At 34.7% G+C, this 20,553-nt stretch overlaps 4 protein-coding genes across 7 annotated transcripts; 2 read left to right on the forward strand and 2 right to left on the reverse strand.

Annotated features, from left to right (window-relative positions):
• The first annotated feature begins 407 nt into the window (after positions 1-407).
• LOC122417915 (pentatricopeptide repeat-containing protein 2, mitochondrial-like) lies at positions 408-5,273 on the forward strand. Of its 2 annotated transcripts, XM_043431877.1 has the most exons (5): positions 409-609; positions 3,717-4,246; positions 4,406-4,705; positions 4,826-4,930; positions 5,015-5,273. In XM_043431877.1, exons 1-5 carry the CDS (start codon positions 528-530, stop codon positions 5,159-5,161), a joined length of 1,164 nt encoding a protein of 387 aa, XP_043287812.1. In that variant the 5' UTR covers positions 409-527; the 3' UTR covers positions 5,162-5,273. The 2 variants fall into 2 exon arrangements, with proteins under 2 accessions (XP_043287889.1, XP_043287812.1); XM_043431954.1 differs by lacking the exon at positions 4,406-4,705 and having other exon boundaries at positions 408-609.
• A 678-nt stretch (positions 5,274-5,951) lies between these two features.
• On the reverse strand, positions 5,952-11,835 carry LOC122417777 (tetratricopeptide repeat protein 37). Of its 3 annotated transcripts, none has more exons than XM_043431667.1 (14): positions 11,681-11,835; positions 11,162-11,492; positions 10,460-10,830; positions 9,954-10,366; positions 9,396-9,863; positions 9,127-9,284; positions 8,899-9,034; positions 8,455-8,822; positions 8,009-8,328; positions 7,614-7,910; positions 7,265-7,525; positions 6,794-7,177; positions 6,406-6,709; positions 5,952-6,325 (listed from the first exon to the last, which is right to left on the reverse strand). In XM_043431667.1, exons 2-14 carry the CDS (start codon positions 11,482-11,484, stop codon positions 6,136-6,138), a joined length of 3,993 nt encoding a protein of 1,330 aa, XP_043287602.1. In that variant the 5' UTR covers positions 11,485-11,492; positions 11,681-11,835; the 3' UTR covers positions 5,952-6,135. The 3 variants fall into 3 exon arrangements, with proteins under 3 accessions (XP_043287602.1, XP_043287531.1, XP_043287688.1); XM_043431596.1 differs by having other exon boundaries at positions 11,685-11,825; XM_043431753.1 differs by having other exon boundaries at positions 11,694-11,759.
• Positions 11,836-14,138: 2,303 nt separating this feature from the next.
• On the forward strand, positions 14,139-15,642 carry DNApol-gamma35 (DNA polymerase subunit gamma-2, mitochondrial). The gene is made up of 2 exons (XM_043432075.1): positions 14,139-14,847; positions 15,174-15,642. Exons 1-2 carry the CDS (start codon positions 14,284-14,286, stop codon positions 15,612-15,614), a joined length of 1,005 nt encoding a protein of 334 aa, XP_043288010.1. The 5' UTR covers positions 14,139-14,283; the 3' UTR covers positions 15,615-15,642.
• Positions 15,643-16,017: 375 nt separating this feature from the next.
• KdelR (ER lumen protein-retaining receptor) lies at positions 16,018-19,188 on the reverse strand. Its single transcript, XM_043432195.1, has 3 exons — positions 18,816-19,188; positions 17,932-18,121; positions 16,018-17,378 (listed from the first exon to the last, which is right to left on the reverse strand). Exons 1-3 carry the CDS (start codon positions 18,904-18,906, stop codon positions 17,021-17,023), a joined length of 639 nt encoding a protein of 212 aa, XP_043288130.1. The 5' UTR covers positions 18,907-19,188; the 3' UTR covers positions 16,018-17,020.
• Between the last annotated feature and the right edge of the window lie 1,365 nt (positions 19,189-20,553).

Below are 20,553 nucleotides of genomic sequence, written 5' to 3' on the forward strand. Positions count from 1 at the left end.
TAAATCATCGAGTAAGAACTAGAGCGAATATAAGCGGAAATAAGCGAACAATATAAGCAGATACTGATGACCATGAAGCTGTCGACCTAGATATCGACGAATCCATTTTGAAAAAATGGCGCCCAAAATCAGTTTTTCGGCGTTTTCCTCCTTTCCGACTCATTTTACGGTAAAAATAGTTATGTATTAAAATAAACTAGATAAGATTTCCTACAGTCCATTCAGTAACCATTTTTTTCGTCAAGTCAATAGTTTCGGCGTACGAGAGCCCTAAACCTTTATTACTTTTACATCAATACGCATATTTCGTATTGGCCCTCGATTGGCCGAAAATGGCGTTTTCATTATTTCCGGTCGGTCGAAAGTCACTAGCCGCAATAGCCCAATCTGGTGGCAACCCTGGCCACCCTGTCCGGCTCTCGCACCTCTGGCACAAAGCTTTGATCAGCACTTTAACCTACGTTTGGACTAATATTTGATTTGCAATAACTACTTTATTGTGAAAGACTTATTGACAATAGTAAAAAATGGCAGGAAGTGTTAGATGTTTCATGAAGTTTAACTTAGGACTCTTGAGTAAAAACGTTACTCGTCACGTCGCCTTGAATCGTAAATATAATTTTTTATAACCTATAAATTTCGAAAATTCACTTGGGTCATTCCAGTTTACAGTAGCCACTAAATCTTTTATACTAAATCTTCTCGCCTCTATCAGCAAAATGATTGCTAATTGTTATTTGCATCAGTCTTGGTAATGATCCCATTTTTAAAGGTGAATACCTTTTTCGATAAGAAATTCATTAAAAAATTCGCCTAGTATTTAAAGTAATTCTATGTAAAAAAAATTGATAAACTTGCGAAAGCTGATTACTGAATTTTGAGCTAAATTGGCACACACTTTCGTTTTGATATAGGAAAACTTTCCTTCAAAGGATTTTAGTGTAGTTGAGTAATTTGGAAGTACATACAAAAAAACTGCTAGTACTAGAACGAGTTTCTATATTGGCCAAAAATTATGCATCAATCTACATTAGGATGATGAACATCAAAGATTATTAAGATCAGTCAACAACAGAATGTCATGTAGTTTGTAGGTGAATATTTAGAATAAGATCTTTGACTCCGATTGTAACCATTTTGAAGCATGTTATATTAGACGTCCCGAGTAATTTGATATATAATTATATAGGGCACTCTCTAATAGTCTCAGAGATATTAGGATTTTTGTGTAGAGGATGATATATGTCAGATATGTATCTAATATGCATTCATATACATAAACGATGTATTTTGGTGATTCTCGGTACCTCTAATGACTGTTACCATGGTACCTGTATACAGGAATTCCAAAAGTTCTAAAATAAATTTAATTTGTTGAAATTCTAGGATATATTGTCTCCCCAGCACATAGTACTGAGACGAACTTTTAGAAAATGACCCTAGGATTAGGGATAGAAGTCTACGGGGCTTGAATTCTGTCAAAGTTCAATACTATTTTTTATGATAGTGAATTTTTTATCAAATTTCTACCCGTAAACTTTTACCCCTATAGGATTATTTCTTAAAATTCCCATACAATATGTTTCAGAACTTGAATGATTCCATTTTTTTTCTAAATTTTAAGAAAATTTCTTCTTTTGGGTACTTTGGTGACAGCCATTAAAGTGACCAAGAGTCCACTTGTGTGTTTATGCGTATCTGTATGCATAAGTTCATAAATTTGTCCAAAACTATCAGAGACACCCATATATATCAGATTACTCAGGACAATATCCCGAACAACATGTTTCAAAATGGTTGAAATTGGTGAAGACCTTATTTCGAATATTTACCAATCCCTATTATTCTCTAATCGATTTGAAATGCCAGATTCAGTCTCAAAAGAATAAACCAAAAAGATTATGATGAATTCAATTGTTTTTTTTTTCTTCTATATAATCATAGATGACTGATCTATTGAAAATTATAAGAACATACAAATGTATGAACTCCTTAACAGAGGTGTTTTCGAATTTCTTTGCTCCCAAGGGCTCAGAAGCTTCCAAATTGATAAATAGTATATTACACACCTAGGGAGGGAAAATAGACTACTTCAAACCGCGGGCAGAATTGTCACCCGAGCCGAAGGCGAGGGTGATAAGCACGCGGTTTGAGGTGGTCTAATTTCACTCCCGTGGAGTGTATACGATTTTTCTGTCCGACGCAGGCGGAATGCGGCAACTTCGGCACGCGCAGCGGGCCGAAAGTTGCCACTTTCCGCCCGGAGGGCTGAAAAAATAATTTCTTGAAAATTTGAGCTCTTAATATTAACTCTAAGATAGTCCGCATTTCAACTTAAGATTCGTAAAGAAATAACATGAGAAAAATTTCTTTCGTTCTTTAGTATTTTATAACTCTGAGACAAATAAATTCAAAATTTCGAGTCATACATATTTTCATAGAGAATTCGACACTCTACAAAAAAGGTCTCTTATGATTTGTAGCTACGTCTATCAGTTTAACAGTTATTTGAGTTCAAAGTTTAATTTTTTTATCATTATCAATATTATCAAGGATATTTATCAATTAACCACTTGTGTTATAAAAAATATTACATATTTGCAGTATTTTTTAAATATTTATAACCAATATATGTAAATACAATTTCGTTTTTGGAATTGGTTTACCTGTATCTTACACTCATGAATTTGAAAGTTGAGTAAGACTCCAAGTACAATGGTCAATTGTTTTTTTAATTCTTTGGCTTATAATTTTTTTTCGTTCGTAATTTATTTTTTAATTTTTGTGATCTTAACATCTATTAACATTATACTAATATGTTAATAGTCCACTTCACTTCATATCAATTTTTTCTGTTATTCTCAAGTTAATAATAAACCTGAAATACAGCATGAATGGTGTAAAAAAACTAGAGACAAGTACATTTATACCGTTTGGGTAGTTACCTGTGAAATTATGGAAATCAATGCACATCGGTTTACGAAGAAAAAAAATTACAGCAGGAGAAAACTTTGATGCAAAAATATACAAGTACAAAAAACACAAAGACAAAAAAATACATTACAAAAACAAATTAAAACCAACAAAATTAAGATCACAAAAATAAAAAATAAATTACGATTAAAAAAAAATTATAAACCAAAGAATTTAAACAAAAAAAAAAATTGACCATTGTACTTGGCGTTTTAATCGACTTTCAAAATTCGTGAGTGTAAGATACACGTAAACCAATTCCAAAAACGAAATTATATTTACGTATATTAGTTATAAATATAAAAAAATTACTACACTAATTACAACTAATTACTTAAATATAAAAAATTACTAAACCAATAGACGTAGCTATAAATCATGAGATCTTTTTTGTAGAGCGTCAAATTCTCTATGAAAATATGTATTACTCGAGATTTTGAATTTATTTGTCCCAGAGTTATAAAATACTAAAGAACGAAAAAAAATGTTCTCATGTTATTTCTATAAGAATCTTAGGTTGAAATGCGGACTATCTTAGAGTTAATATTAAGAGCTCAAATGTTCAGGGAATTATTTTTTATCAACTTGGAAGCATCTGAGCCCCTGGGATCAAAGAAATTCGAGAACACCCCTGTTAAGGACCACCCTAATGTACTCAGAAGTTGAGATTCATTAAGTGCAAATTTCATATTTTTTTTTTCGTGAATTAATATAGTTTTTTGTCCAAATTCATTGTTGTTCAGAAAAGCGGACACTATACGACAAACAGGCTCTTGGACTGAACGCTTATTTGAGTACAAGGAAATATTACCAGAAACAATTTTTAAATCTTGAGGAAGAGTTTCGTAATAAAATGGAAACTTATGTAGCAAATGATGCAACTGGCATGATTTTTACGGAAGATTTAAAAGTGATGCTTCACCTGATTGAGAAGACACCTCGAGACCTAAATCTTATTATGAAAATGTTGGAAAAGTTTAACAATCAAAGTTGTGAAACGAGGTTTGGAAATTACACCTTTGGTCCTATTGTTATGAGAGCCCTCTACAACCTCAACGAATGGGAATGTGCTCTCAATCTGTTCAATAATCCAGAGTATACTGTCTTCTTCAATCAATTAATGACGTATCAGATCCTCATGGATTTATTGTATGAAAACAAGCAATATGTCGAGATGCGACGAGTTTACAATACAATCCAAACCAGAATCACGGAGGGAACGGTACATCCCAGGAATGCTCTTCTACTTGTCACTGCAGCATGTTACAAGGAGGTGAAATAGATGATCAAATCAAATCCTTCATTCAGTCATATCTCGTTCATAATTAGAAAATAGACTTTTTATGCATTACATTCGAATTGCATCACTCAAATTAGCAAAATCGAAAAAATGTTAACTGAAAAGTTAAGACATTTTTTGCATCGCTTTCAGAATTCACCAGACAGTTTCCGATATGCTATAGACCTTTGGACAGAATTGAATGGTCGTGGTTATCCAGTTATGCGAAGAGTTCTAATTCATCTCAGTGCTCTTGCACTGATGCAAGGCCAGCCCAACATAGCACTGGAAATCTTATCGACATCTAAAAAACCACGTTACATTGGCATTCGATGTATTAAAATAATGGCATTTGCTCGAATTGACAGACTTTACGATGTCATTCCATATTTCAGAAACTCACTTCAATTGGATGACTCTACTACGAAAAAAGAGACATACTTCAGAGACACGGTAGTCATGTTTTTTTCTTTTCATGAGAAAAAAAACAGCTGCAGTCTTTCATTCATTGCTTTTATACCCTTATGCATAAATTCAACTTACTATTTAAAAAAAAATGAAAATTTATTTCAGATCGAAGAAGTCGAAGCTGCTATCAGAAGAAACCATATTTCACCTCAAGCAGAAATCGTCACACTCTTGAAGATGATAAAAAGCAACAATTTGGTACAAGAAGAAGTAATTATCATTTGGAATTCAACAAACTGAGTTTTTATGTTTACGTAATTCATTGATGAATTCATGTGGATTTTTTTCTTCCAGACTCTAGATGATCACATCAATACCGAAATCGTTTCAACAGGGCCGGTCGCTCCACGTCAAAGTAGCGAACATCGTATTCATCGAACAGGCTCCGAAATTTCTGGTCCCAAATTCATTCGCAGACCTGGACTGAGAGAGCTCGTGTAGAGTCGTCTAGTACAAACGATAACTTCTCGGTAACAGAAAAAAGGGTCTGTAAATTGTCTTGAAGCTATAGAAAAAACTCGATTTCATACGAATAAATGAAAATATAACAGTACTCCGAATCTGTGGTCAATTATTAGAGTGCAATAGAAATAAATCTTAAACTGCGATGGAAACAATTAAACATCAAGGAACAAATTGAGATTATTTCGTATCTAATGAATTTCCGAATAGTTGGAAAGACATTTTAAAATAATTAAAAAAAACTATTGTATAAATTATTGAGTGATGATTCTCGAATGTTGATATCCGTAAATTTACATTATCTTCCGAATATTTGTGATGAATTTCATTTCGTAGTTGGTATATCGTTATATAACGTACAATTTTTTTTAAGAACGTTTTCTCGATGCAGTAAAAGCCAATCTGCGGTGAATTATTCCAAAGTTAAAGAAGTAACAAGTAGTAGTCAATAAAATCACGTAGAATAATTTCGTCAGAGTGCCAAGATTTTTCTTTTAAATGATTTTTTTAAAATAAAGTTACCGGTTGATCTGATATTTTGTCATAAACCTCACTCTTAGAAAGACGCGACAATATATCCATTTCAACCCATACTTAATCTTCAGAAATGGAGAAGTTCACAAAAAGAATCATGAGATATCAAAATGTATCCCATAATTTACATATCTAGATTATGCAGCAGCACCGGTTGGCCAAATTACTGAACGCATATACATTTAAACGAAAAAAAAAACACGTTTTTGTACTTAGAATTTATGGAAAAAGCAGCTTTAGTTTTCTCATCGTATTTCTTTTCAATTTTGGCCGTAAGATACAACAGCACCGTTGATGAATACGATAAGTACTACATATGAATGGAAAATCAAAAACAAAAATAGAAACCATTTAGATTTTTGCATGCACATGAAAAAATATGTGTATATTCAATATATATTATGTCAATTATGTATAATTCAAGCTGCGAGGTTCATATTTGGATATTTATTGCCCCGAGAACGAATACTCGAAGCGATATTCGTTGCTTCTGTCTCATTCTTTGACAGCCAATCGTCCATTGGTTTCGTTGTTTTGAATTGTTTTCGAATAATCGATATTAATCCTGCGATCCAGGCTGCATTGGGTTTTGCGTCGCTTGCTGTCAGTCTAACAAAAGGTGATTTGTATAATTAGAAAAACCTATAAATTAATGAGAAATGATTAAAGTAATGGAGTTTGAAATTCACCCTGGAGACAGTGCAACGATGAAATTTGCCCAACTCTCAACATTGCCGGGAAATGAGAAGATTGTTTTTTGGACCGATCTCAGTCCTTTTCTCGGACTGTCTTTCGTCTTTCTTTGGACTTCAACCATTGCGTCATTGACTTCATCAGTAAGATCGCCCAAGGAAGAAATGCAAGCTACTTGTGAAACACCGACTGCTGAAATCTTACGACCAAGCATCATAGCTTTTTGAGCGCAATGGGCAAACGCACGAGAATTACATTGCAGAAGAATTTTCACAAGACCGACCCAGCTTCCGATATCATCTGAATCAGCATAGAATTGTGATTTTCATTTAATATTACAGAATTTGTTGCTAAAAATAATGAACTCATTACGAAATTATTCACCGGGATGTCGATGAACGGCTTTAGATAGAACGCGTATAGCCTTATCAATGTCCCCATGAACAAGGCACGAATAAGCCGTGAGGATGGCGACGTGATGACGATTTTCAGGCTCATCCTTGTAAGGCTCAAGTTCGTGTAGAACGAGACCAGTAAGATTTGAATCGTCGTGAAGCAATCCAAGGGCTGCGGCAGCAAGCAACCCAGCTACAGTCGGCGGTTGTATTTGAATACATTGGAAAAGCAAAGTTTTAACATCATCGACCTCTTGAAACATATAGGCCATAGCAGCCATTGCACACAGTACGTGAGCTTTGTCGGAGCCGGCGTCGGCTAGCCAATTCAACGTTGCCTCGTAAGCGGCATAAGATTCTTCAAATCGTCGTGCTAAAATATTTTTTATAATTCAAATTTGAAAGCCAAAAAGATTGAGATAAATACTTAAAGTACGATGCAACATTAGAATCAACAAACCTTTGAACAATGAAAGAGCTAGTTGACAGTGGGACTTGAAGCTCGCTGTTTTTATATCTTTGCAAGCTTCGACCGACTTTTCATATTCGCCCAATTGTACGACAACCCGCGCGAGATTGATTCTCACAAAATCTTTCTTTGTTTCATCCTTTTCAAGTTTTATAGCCTCGTGGAACTCACAAGCCGCAGGTCCTACCAGCTTTTGACGCTCGAGCAACAAACCAAGAACGTTACGACCACACGCATCCATGGGAACCCGTTCTTTAAGTCAACAATATATAAACATTTCAGCATAAATATGTTTGTTTTTTCTTTGTTTTTTTCTCGTATCGTTTCAATTGATCCATACCGATGTACCAGGTCATCGCGTCAGTGGCGACGGTAACCGCGTGCATATTTTCAATCGTGTAAGTATAAAGGGGATCTTTCTTGGCTTCTGCATCGAGAAGGGTCGTCAATACCCAATGGGCGTAACCGATTGCCGCCTGACTGTGATACCCAAGGCTCGTAGCGTGACGATAAAGGTCCATCGCTTCTTTTCTGTGCACAGCTTCGGCGATCATACCCTGTCCGATCCAGCTGTTAAGGTACTCGGGATCAGCACGCTGAGCTCGTGAAAATGCTTCATTCGCTTTGTAATGATCACCTACATAATAATTAATAAACAGCAGGTATTAATATATTATCGAATTTTTTAATTGAAGAACGGAATAAACACGAGCTTATATTTAATTACGTTTATACCAAGATTCAAGTACAGCGTTCCAAGATTCGTCCAAGCGATCGCGTTGTTTGGCTCTCTATCAATAGCCATAACGCAACAGTGTTGTGCGAGCGCGTAATTTTTAACTTCTTCAGTCATGCAAACAGCTGTCAACATGTTCCAATGTACCCACGTCGACGGACAAAGTTTAACCGCTTGTTTAGCAGCTGCTAAGGACTTTTCGGCTAATTGAAGCCGATTCGCGTTTGGGTCGCATCTCATCTGAGACAAATAACAGCAGGCGAGGTCATGCCAAAGTAATGATGAATCTTTTGAAAGATTCAAGGCTCTGCAAAAACATCTGGAAGGAAAAAGGGAGTTGCGTATTAAAAAAAAAAAAAAAAAAAAAACAAAAAAAAAACAAACAAACAAACATAGGTGCTATAAAAAAACTATGTGTTTATACAGTAATTTGATGTCGATTTACCGTGAGGCCAAAACGAATAATTGAGTCTTTCGTATAATTATTTGATCGTCTTTGCTATCGGATTTCACGAGACCCGGAGTTATTGCTAAGTAACAATATTTGTCCGGAAGAACAGCAACGCTGTAGCAAGCATCGCCAAGTAATTTCCAAATGCATGACAACTCGCTGTTCTCGACGATTGCATCGGTAAGGCTGTCAGCAGCCTTTTGAGCGTTGCGTCGCGCCCGACCAAGCAACTGTTGTCGCGCGTTTCCTTTCGCGAGTCCCAGACAAGTTTCTGCAAGCCCTTTCAAAGCAGGGATGTATCGAGGCTCCTGGCTTAAAACATTGCCAAAATCTTCTTTCGCTTCATCGTGTTGTCCGAGAACCTGCAAGATTAATCCTCGTTATATTCTCGTTATAACGATATTGTGTTTGGTTCAAAGAATTTTAAGATAAACGAACCACTTTGATGTTTGCTAATTGAATCATCGGGTATAGGGATCCTGGACTGAGCTCCAAAGCTCTTTGATAAGATTTTAGGGCTGATGTATGAGCTCCTCGGACTAAATAAGCGTCAGCCAATGATTCCCAGCAATGACTAAATCATAACAAACGAAAAACCCGCATGAAAACGTACATTATTCAATTTTATAATGCTACATGTTAAGCGATTAGAAAAATCTACTTTACTTGTCGTATGGATCCGCTCGAATAACGTAACGTAATGATTTGATAGCCTGACTCACTTCACCTTGGTCCAATTGCTGCAATCCTAATTGTAACCAAGCCCATTTTGGTCCACCACCTTCAGTTGTAGTTACTCGCAGCAGCATTTGCATATTTGCTTCCTGGGGAAAAAAATCGATGTGTTTTATTGTTGGAATTTTGCGATTTTTTCGGAAAAAACTCCTTATTAATAAGGATTTCTTTATATTATTTCTATTCATTCATCGACTCACAGTATTTTTCATAAGTCTGAAAGCTGTACTCAGTCCCACACCTGCTTCATCCGAGTTCGGATTTATGCGTAACGCTTTTTGGTAACATTTGCGCGATTTTTCAAGATCATTGCCTCGCTCTCGATAATAATGCCCCAAATAAAGAAAACAACGAAAATTATTGGGATCAGCTTGAATTCCCTTAAGGAAAGCCATTACGCTGTGAGAATAGTTGTCCGTGAGCCAATTTATTTCACCAAGAATCATCCAAGCCTCAGAAGTTTCGAGGGCAGAACCAACGACATCGATCGCTTCTTCATATTTTCCTCGCTCCATTAGCCCCAGGGCTCGCAGTACTGTCGTTTCGGTTTGTGATTCCTCATCCATTTCGAGCTCCTTAAGCAACGGTTCCATCCGCGAATCGTCCAAAAGAACGTAAGCACGGGCTAGAAGTAGTTTTACGCGAATCGTTTCTTTTTTTGCGAGAAACTAAAAGACAAAAATTGTTGAATTGTAAGCACGAATTTTTACCAAAGTACCAACATTTTACAATAATTAAATGTTAGCAGCTTTCACTACCTTTTGGCATTCCTCGATAGCTTGGGATAATTTTTTGTGGTTACCACTCTTGGCCAAAGCTTCGATCAGTACTAAATCGATTCTTTCCCGAATCTCATCGTCCTTGTGTTCGCACAGTTGACGAGCTTCAACAGCCGAGTTTTCTGCCTCAAGCCAGCAGTGAAGCTTTATATTGATTTCACCAAGAAAGATCCACGCATATAAGAGTTTGGGGTTCAGAGTAACGGCTCGGTTAACAATATCGCGAGATTCGATCATATTGTTATCGCACCAAAATTGGATTCCTTTAGCAAAAGTGGCCAAATGTGAAAATGGCTCGAGGGCAAAAAGAGCTTTGTAAATTTCCTCGATTTCTACGCCTTTGCATTTCCTTTTCAGAACTGTCTGTTCGGAATATATTCGACAAATCCATTCTACAAAGAAACATAAAGAAAACAGTGTTCAAATAAAAATTTTGACAAATTCAATTGTAATAGTTTGGCGATATAAAATACACATTTTATTACCTAGTGGATTTGGATCCTTTGGGAACTGTTCATACATTTGTAAAGCAACTCCCAAAAGTGCTTCCAGCTTATTTGTTTTGTGGAGAACTTTGAGATATCTGTGGAAGTATTCTTGACGATCTTTGCACGTTTCATCCTTAATAACGGAAGACAAAACTTTTTCGTACAAAATCATGTGATCTTGAGTCATTTTTGGATATTTTATAAATAAATTCATCAGCGAAATTTCCACACATTTTACGCGATCATCACTGATCTCTTCCTTCAACTGCACGAGCGTGTTGAATACTGTTTCCACTACTTTGGCGTCATTAAGTCGTATGGACAATCGTGAAATTTCGGTAACATAGTGACTGAACTTCGAAGATTGACTAAAAGATGAGTAATATTGATGTGCAAATGAATAACTAGGCTGGTCTATTTACGTTTTTTCTGCATAAAAATGTTGAACATTGAGAATGAGCAGTCTTAACTACTGTGAAACAATTTACGAGTCGACAATCAGAATGTCAGGTAAAAAAAAAACATGCGCTCAATATTAAATGACTGCTTTCATTGTTGAAAGCTCGGGCTAGGCAGTATTCACAATATTATTCTTATTCAATCAATAGCTGCAATATCGACATGAAAAATTTATCAATCAATTCTAATTTCAAATTATCTTGCAAGTTGTTCCAAATTATTGCAATCACGAGATTATACCTGTCCAGCTGTAAGAGCTTGCAGTAAGCAGGCACAAGCCAAGTCCATGCGGTAACATTGTCTGGTTCCTTTTCATAAAACGATATAAGACCTTGCCAAGCCAGTGGATTATTAGGATTTAAGTCAATTGCTTTTTTAAGAGCCACAGGTGTTTGAGCTTTATGCTCTTCGATTTCACGCAGAGCTGCTGCCAGTATAATAAGAGCAGTGTAATTGTCTTTTCCATCTTTGAGAATTTTTTGACACTGTTTCATAGCATCAACATAACGATGCTCTCGCAAGTGATTGCGAGCTTCTTTTAAAGCTGCTTTCACGTCTGCCATCTTAACTTCTGTGGAACAATATTTTAAGTTTAATCCAGTGAAAAATAACTGCTGGTGGATCATGAAGGTTCAGGATTCAGTTAAATAATATTTAGGTATTAGAATAATAAGCATAACCTATAATGCACAATTGTTTACAAATTTCTTAAAACATATTGAATGTACAATCAATGTGTCGTTATATATCTATAAATACCAACAAGGTTTACAATGCTTCCAGTCAGTGGTCACGTTTTTTTTTTCAAATATTTCGTTTTATTATACGGCTGTCATCATTCTTTTCGAAAAACTACAAACGTGATATATATATATACAGGTAAAGGTCGGCGCCGTTGTCTCTGTCGGTACAGTCCACCGAAAAATTAAATTGACAAACGCATATATATATATATATTAGGGTGATTCGTTTTGAGCGAACATTTTTTTTTCTTTACTCCCGCAGCCTAATATCATTCTTTATGCTGAAAAAAAGACCCTGTCCAAAGGGGAGCTCTGAATTTTAATTCTAAGTACTTTTTTTTCAATTTTGAAGATTTCCTATTTAACATACACGTAAATTTTTATTTTTTTTTCTTTAATTTTCATAACTCTGCGGCATTTGATGGTATCATCACACCCACAAATAGGATTTCTTCAGAATTGAACGCTCTAAAAAAGTCCCCATTGCAGCGAAAGCGTAACTCACACTGGTGAGTAATTGCGCTTTGCTAAACCTGATTTTTTCCTGATATTATCATGAGATTAGCCATTATCTCGTTAAGAACGAGAGCTACAGAAAAAATGTGAATAATGAACTTTTAGGAAATTTAATTTCCTACAAAAAAGGTCTTATAAATGTAAGCCATACAATTGATAGTTTGAGAGATATTCAACATTTAGAAAAATAATTTGCTGAAAATCGATAAAATTGCTAGGTTTATGGCTTCACAATCGTCATGAGAAATTATACAATTTTCAATGATCACAATGATCAATTTTAACCTTTTTATATTAATTTGAAATTCAACTAGACAATGACTAATTGGTGATCTATTACTTGTTCAATCGGTAAAAATCCTGTTGCACGGTTTATTGCAAGTAGCTTGATATTTCAAAGAAAATATGAGTTACATGCTATTCTCATTTTATCAGAGGTGTAACGTTTATTTTTCTCGAAAAATCAAGAGTGTCCGAGTGAACCGTGTAACCATTTTGCAGCAATTTCTCTCGCACTTACGCAAGTGATAAATCACCTTAACACTTAGTGAACTGATAACGACACAAATTGACAAAATTTTCTTTTTTTATAATAATTAAAATTGGGTTTCAGAAAATAAAATTATTTTGGATAGCAATGCTAGGTTATTTACTCTGTAACTCAACTGAATTTAAAATTGAAAACGAAGGTGTATTGAAATGATTAAATGATTCTTCATATAAAAAGCTTGGTAATAAATAAACAATTATTAAATGAAAAAATTCTTATTAATGTCATATTACGTTTTCCAATAATTATAAAAATATTATTTATGAAAAAATAAATAACTTTTTTTGAGTGTTTTGATGATTTAAAAGACATAAAACTAGCAATTTTATCGATTCTCAGCAAATTATTTTTCTAAATGTTGAATATCTCTCAAACTATCAATTGTATCGCTTACATTTATAAGACCTTTTTTGTAGGAAATTAAATTTCCTAAAAGTTCATTATTCACATTTTTTCTGTAGCTCTCGTTCTTAACGAGATAATGGCTAATCTCATGATAATATCAGGAAAAAATCAGGTTTAGCAAAGCGCAATTACTCACCAGTGTGAGTTACGCTTTCGCTGCAATGGGGACTTTTTTAGAGCGTTCAATTCTGAAGAAAACCTATTTGTGGGTGTGATGATACCATCAAATGCCGTAAAGTTATAAAAATTAAAGAAAAAAAAATAAAAATTTACGTGTATTTTAAATAGGAAATCTTCAAAATTGAAAAAAAAGTACTTAGAATTAAAATTCAGAGATCCCCTTTGGACAGGGTCTTTTTTTCAGCGTAAAGAATGATATTTGGCTGTGGGAGTAAAGAAAAAAAAATGTTCGCTCAAAACGAATCACCCTAATATATATATATATATATCTGCTCCAGAATATCTCGTTCAAATGCTTCAAATGCGAACGCGTACGCTGTTCCGGCTGATGGCAAAGTAGCCATCTGCAGCAGCAGCATAGCAGGCAGGTATAAAAAGATTGAAGAATTCTCCTCCCTCTGTATAACCTCTATAGTTTTCTGCCATCTCTGCGCCTTTATATTATATACTTTGCTCTCAAACATAACCTCAAAATAATTCAATTTGTTAATTTAAACTCGTGCACAAATCAGCACAATAAACGTGTTTTATAATTCGATGGATTTGCCATTATTATTCGGTCGTTGTCCTGTTTTTTTTAAATTTTACCGTAGTTTACATGCATCAAGCATTACCTACAATCAAAGTAGGGCAATACAATCGAGCGATGAGATAAACGAAAATTCGCGAAACCGTACGAAAATAAGTACTGAAACAATTGAGAGATTAGAGTGTTTATCGCTTGTGGATTTTGGCAATGTTGAGGGTATTGAGAGATTAGAAAGAGCAATAAGTTTTGCCGAACAACTTCGCTTGTTTCCTTTGAATAGCTCCATTAAACCGCTCTACAGCGTTCTAGAGAACAAAAAATTACGCTTGCGACAAGATCGCGTAGTTGAAGGCAACTGTCGCCAAAAAGTATTGGAAAATTCGTCCAAAATCGAAGACGAATATTTCATCGCACCACCGGGCAATATATCAAGGAAAAAATGAATCGTGTACAAAACTTGGAGACTATTGTGAAATCTCTTGGTGGAGGTTTTATCAACCTCATTGATCGGGGTTTTGTTTATGGTTCTCAGGGTAAATTGCTTCGTCGCAATATCGAATCCTTGTGGTTCGATCATTGCGTTACTCAACCACCGTACAATGTTTTTCTCACATCTTCAGAGAAATTTTCAGACACTTTGGCAACTTTGTACAAAACAACTATTAATTCTCTGCCTTTTGGATTAGCTTTTATCGAGCCTACAAAATCCTTATGGAATTGTCATTTAAATTCACCTAGTTTCGAATCATTCAGTCACGATACAGCTCGTATTACGGTCCTGACTGATGAAGTTAATGGCAAAGACATGTACCACAGAAAGCAAAGAGAGCGCAAAGTATGGTGGCGAAAATATTCCAGAAATCCATCAAGATTTGGAATTGCAGAAGCCAAAAAAATTGGCAAGAGTCGCGAAACTATTGAAATTATTGCTAATTTTTCTTTTGGCCATATTGTTGTTGAGACCATAACATATCAACAGGATGCTAGAAAAGTTCTTGCTCAGGTATACTAGTTTATTTATGATCTATATTTGTTGAACTATGTAATCTAATGCGAGAAAAGTGTTTGATCCTCATCAAGTATATAAATTGATTCAAGTATTCAGTTTCTAATTTCAATATTATATACTTCAATGACTCGATATTTGAAACATACTTTTTTCTTTTTTTTATTCATAATTTTTGGAAACCAGCCGAGTAATATGTTATAAAAATATTGTTTTTCCAATTATTTTAAGTAACGTCATTGATGAAAATAATTCTATGAAAATAATAGTTTATGGTGAACTGTGATGAAATGCGTCTTGTTACATATTTATGTTGTATACAGAGCAAGGAGCAAAAATATGGTAGTTCAATGGTTCATGTAGTTGAACATATCGCTTCCTTGGATTGGGGCTGTCTCGCTATGCTTTGCGATGGATATGAAGTTGATGATGATAATGTTGGCATTCTAAAAATTCATCCAAAGTTATCACCCTACAAAGCTGGCTTTTATCTTGAGCATGATGAAAGCACAGAGGATCGAAAATTTCAAGAAAAATCACGACTTATTGTTTATCTGAATAATTTATTGAAGTCGAAGGGTCTCGGAACGGTGCTTACTAGAACGAAACGAGGGATCGAAGATTTTCATGTCCCACTAACGATAAATGTAGATGATTCGAGTTTAGAGACTGGAATTGTTAGAGTTAGAAGTCAATTGACTACAATTTCAGAAGCTGTACATGTAACTGATTTGCCAAAATACATAGCAGCGCGTTGTGCTTGAAAATAAAGTAAATAAAATATTCATTCAATTCCCGAAATATTATTTATATTCAAGTTCTGGATTGTTTATCAATGATGAAACGCGCATGTGTTTCGTTTTGTTTAAGTAAGGTAAAGCTAAACAGATGAGAATACGAAACAATTTTCGTACGTCATTACCTCATGAACCCGCATTTTTCGAAGACATATTTATGAACATGTGAAGCAACGTAAACACTAAAAATACGGCTTAAAAGGAGAATCAAATAATTTGAGAAAAAATTTACCAAATATTCCGGTCATATAACGGATACAACAACCATAACATAATATGTCGGATCTGACGTTGTATTTGTTTCGTGTCAACGCATTGTTGTTTTTTTAATAATAAAAATAGGGAATAATAAAAAATGGACAATTGAAAATATTTTTCATTTCCTCTTATCAATTATTAAGCATAGTACAATTTAATATATAATAGATCCGTTCTATTCGGGTTGTAAGGGAAAAATCAGAAGGAACGGATCACTTTTGTAGAACTCAATCTGGTAGAATTTTTTTTTATACATCTACATTTGTTCCATGATCTCGTTAATTTATCCTTGTTATAACGCAATCACGTTTACCGATAAAAACGTATATAATATTTATCCTTGTTTTTACATTCGTTCAAAAACGCATCGTCACATAATACGGAAGAAATCCGTTATTGATTTACATATCCAAATTGTGTATCTCGATAAGTGAATATTCAACGTATTCAACTCTTCAAGACAAACGAAGTTTTTTAAGATAAATTATGGAATCAAAATCGTTTTATCTGCGATTATCAGCTTTTTGTTAAACTTTGGATGAGGTCGTTCAAAAATGAGGTTTTCAGTCATTCCAGTGGAGCTTTACCTATAAAAAAATGTACAAAAAGGTTTTAGCTCGATGAGAGGATGGGGGCGGCGTTCAGGGCAAGAGGCCAAATAACGAAAAAAGGAGTAGAATTATTTTACGTGGATTAGGAGAAAAAAAAACGGGAAACGACATTTTAAATGAGCTATTTAACCGATAGGGCGCTAATCAAGAGAATGCTATATGCAAAGGAAAGTATCTCAAATTGAGTTTCCTTTTTGTGCGCGTCTGAATTAACGATCTCTTCTTTATCACCCTCTCCACACTTGAAATACTCGTCGATGGCGCGTTTGTTATTTGTATGAATCCTCTGTATATTTATTATATGATTTATCTCGCATTCTCCCATTCTCACTTTATTCACACTTGTAGAGTCGGTGCAATTGTTATCTTCCAAGCTCTTTATCCCTGCTGTTTCGTCTTACTTTGCTCACAAATCTTTTTTTGCATTCACTTTTCTTTTTTACGCTTCGATCTACATCTCTCGCTCTCTTTTTCTCTCGTTTTTTAAATAACGAAAGTCGCAAATTAAGCTGGTAACTGCAATTTGTTGCCTCTGAGTACTTTGGTGATGTATAAGTAGAAAAAGTCACAGTAAAGAACGGTCTGCACAAGACCAGCCACAATTGCTATCAGATCATAATGATTCTCGGAATAATAACGGTAAACCCAGTTGAGAACATAAAGACCACGATACGAGCCAAGGGCGAACAAATAATGACTCGTGATGCTTTCGGCCTCTCCGGTTTTCGATACCAAAAATAATTGCGGTAAAATTGCCACGGATTCCAGATAAATGCTGAATGTCCACAATATCTCAAGCACGGAATACTCGTGATTTATGAGAAACGACAATACTACTGCTGGGATTATTAGGAATTCGATTCTGTAACAAATGGAAAGCAAAATAAATTTATTAACATTTCCATCATATCGTATCATAAAATTATATCATTTTATTTTCAAAAATATTTGACTCTTCAATCGAAAGTATTTTTTGAATCTCAAAGGGTTTGTTCTTTGACCTATTATTGCTGCACGAATTTGACATGGAAACAAAATAAAATTCAACACACAAACCGAGTTCAGGACGCATCAAAGATGTGATTAATTGATTAAGATTCATCTAATAATAATAATACATTAGGAATAATGAGTTTGAATTTTACCTTTGTATTTCTGATATTACCATGGTGCTAATGTATTTTCAACAATATGGAATATATTTTTCAATGGATGCAGACTTTATACAATCCTCTAGCAATAACTAAAAACTTATTGAGTATGCATCTTTGATGCTTTTTTCAAATTTATTTTTATCAGGACAACAAAATTTTTTATAAAATTTATGATTGTGCAACAAGCAGCTGGTTTTTTTTATTTCTCGATTAACTAAACTTGTGAAATCTTTGTGTTTAATTTAATTATGTTTTTCTTACCTGAATGTATCATGATTATGATCATAAGTAGCCTTGAATTTGACATACATGAGGTATATAGTGGCATAAGAAGCCGCTAGGAACACAATTTTCATGAATGAATTGTAAGCTGATATATATGTTGTTAGTAGATCCAGATACCTTGTGGTATATACTATGGCAAAAAGAATTTGCGACTTGCCGCTTATACCTACAATAAATAAAATACACATTATTTGTAGAATTCAAAATTCATTACAAGCTTTTGTATTATCTACAAATGTTTTTCGTGTAAACTTTTAATCGTGAATTTGTTGATTCTCTGGATTCATAGTAGCATGAGAACTCCAATGGTTTTTTGTATTTTAAAAATAACATGGAGAGAGATCATTTCAAGTCTCTTCCGAATAGCTCAAGTATGCAAAATTACATTAAGACTGCTTTGAACAGAATCATCAGGAATCACATTGATCTCGGAGAAAACAATGAATTCTTTTTTAAACAAGTTCTATACAGACTCATACAATGGAGAAGCATAAGTAGTATCATTTATGGTCGAAAATATTTTGAATCTTAATCAAACAAGAATTTGAAAAATTCATGTTGAAAAAAATGTTTTGATTTAGAAAGGACTCTCAAAAATGGAACAAAATTAATCAATATAATATTTTTTTGCTTTACAACTTCAGGGAATACTAGAGAAAATATGTCATGTAGGATGTACAATATTTCAGCTTTTTTCAAAGAATTTGACATTCATGAGTGTCTGGTAAGGTGTCCGGGAGGTGAAAAAAAAGAATCTCGATTCGACGATTTTATGATCGTGCGTTGAAGCACTCGGTCAAAATTCTATGTCAAATTGAATTTCACACTGGAGTTATTTTGAATAAAATTGAGTAACGTACCGGCACAGCTTCTTGTCTTCCATATTTTAGCTAGGAGAACAAATATCGCGAGTAAATGCGACAAATCTCCGAGTAAACGCAATATATTCATAGTTCTTGGTTGGTTTTTGAGACTTCCGTGTCCGTCTTATTTTTACTCTTCCTGCACAATCGAAAATTTCCCCGTATAAACCAGTCAAAGAGCTATTTGTTTTTTCACGTTACTGTCCAATCCTTTAATCCAGTATGTGTTGTAGCCCCGAGAAACAAAAATTGTGACGAAAAAGCCGAAAGAACAAGAGCCGCACCACACAAATATGACGTGGCTTCGGCTGTAACGTCGGCAGATGGCCGACAACCGAACACTATGGGTTTTCAAGGGTTGATGTTTTTTGAATGATGTATAGGTGCGGTATCAACGAGTGAGCCGTGGCGGCCGTGGCGTCGTCGCCACGCCACGACATCAAAATTCTTCATCATGCATATCTTAAGGTGGTTCCAATCAGTTCAAAAGTAGGAGGGTCGATATTACTTTACCCTTTTCTTGGACACGCTTGATATTATGAGAAAAATAGGGATTAACTAATCATTTCTCTTTTCATTGGAGAACTACCACGTGTATAATAACTCTTCAACGTGTATCTACTTTTAAGTTATCGACCTACTCGCGCCCTTAAGACTGATAGATCACCTTAAAATTAGCGTCGTTGGGTCGACGTGATTCGTCCTCGAAGATGAAGCGCGCAATGATTTGGAATTATGTATATGAATAATAATTTTATAAACTGTGTAGCAGAATTTGCACGCGTACACTTTTGTATTTTCTAAGTCACACATTTGTCTCAAAAGAAATCTGAAAAAGTAAGCCCACGTAAAAAAATCGTAAAAACAAGAGGGCTGATATTTTTTACTCCTCTATCAGTCAGATGGAAATGAAGTTTCTGTTCACTCCAAAATGTGCAGCCATCTCTCTTCTAGTCAAAGTAACATTTGACATTCAAATATGCCGCTACATTTCAATAATTTTGAAAAAGTACCACAAAATCCAGGGTTCTTTCTCTAATCTCTACCACCGAAGAAGAAGATCCGCCGCCAATTTGCAATGTAACGCTCCGAGCGGGAATTATTGTAACTATTTCGAATGATTTGATTTTGGGTGGATTCGAATCGATTGATAAAAGGAGTTGAACTTCGCCTAGTGAAATTTTTTTCCCAAAAACTGAAGACAAAGATGTTTTGATTAATATATTGAACGAAAATATGGATCTTAACTCTTTGGTTGATAACAATCTTCTCTCTAATTCTATTTTGCTCTTCTTTCTTTCTTTCGTTTGGTGGGGTCTCGGTGAAGTATGAAGGCGATCCCACCCGGCATCTGGGATCCTGTATCGACCACTCCTGTGAACTTGGCCTCCGCATTTGATTATTTCAAACTTTTTATTAAATGTAAATCGTTAGAGAATCGTTAGAGAGAGTGTGAGAGAAAAGAAAAATTGTTTGAGAGTAATTATTTTTTTCGTAAAAACAATTTTATTTTTTGGCGTGAAGCTGGCCCCCATTTTTTTTATCTCCTAGAAAAATGGACGTGGACATTTCATTTTTTTTTTAATCGTTTGAGAGAGATTGAGAATGAAAGAAAATCGTTCGAGAGTTGATATTTTAATTGATATTAATTAAATTATTTATAATTAGGACCTAGAGTCCCTAGAACTGACACACTTCAGTGTGCGCAGTGAGTTGATAATGGAAACCGAGTTCC

Source organism: Venturia canescens, chromosome 1 (assembly GCF_019457755.1).
Source record: "Venturia canescens isolate UGA chromosome 1, ASM1945775v1, whole genome shotgun sequence".
Classification (NCBI taxonomy): Eukaryota; Metazoa; Arthropoda; class Insecta; order Hymenoptera; family Ichneumonidae; genus Venturia; species Venturia canescens.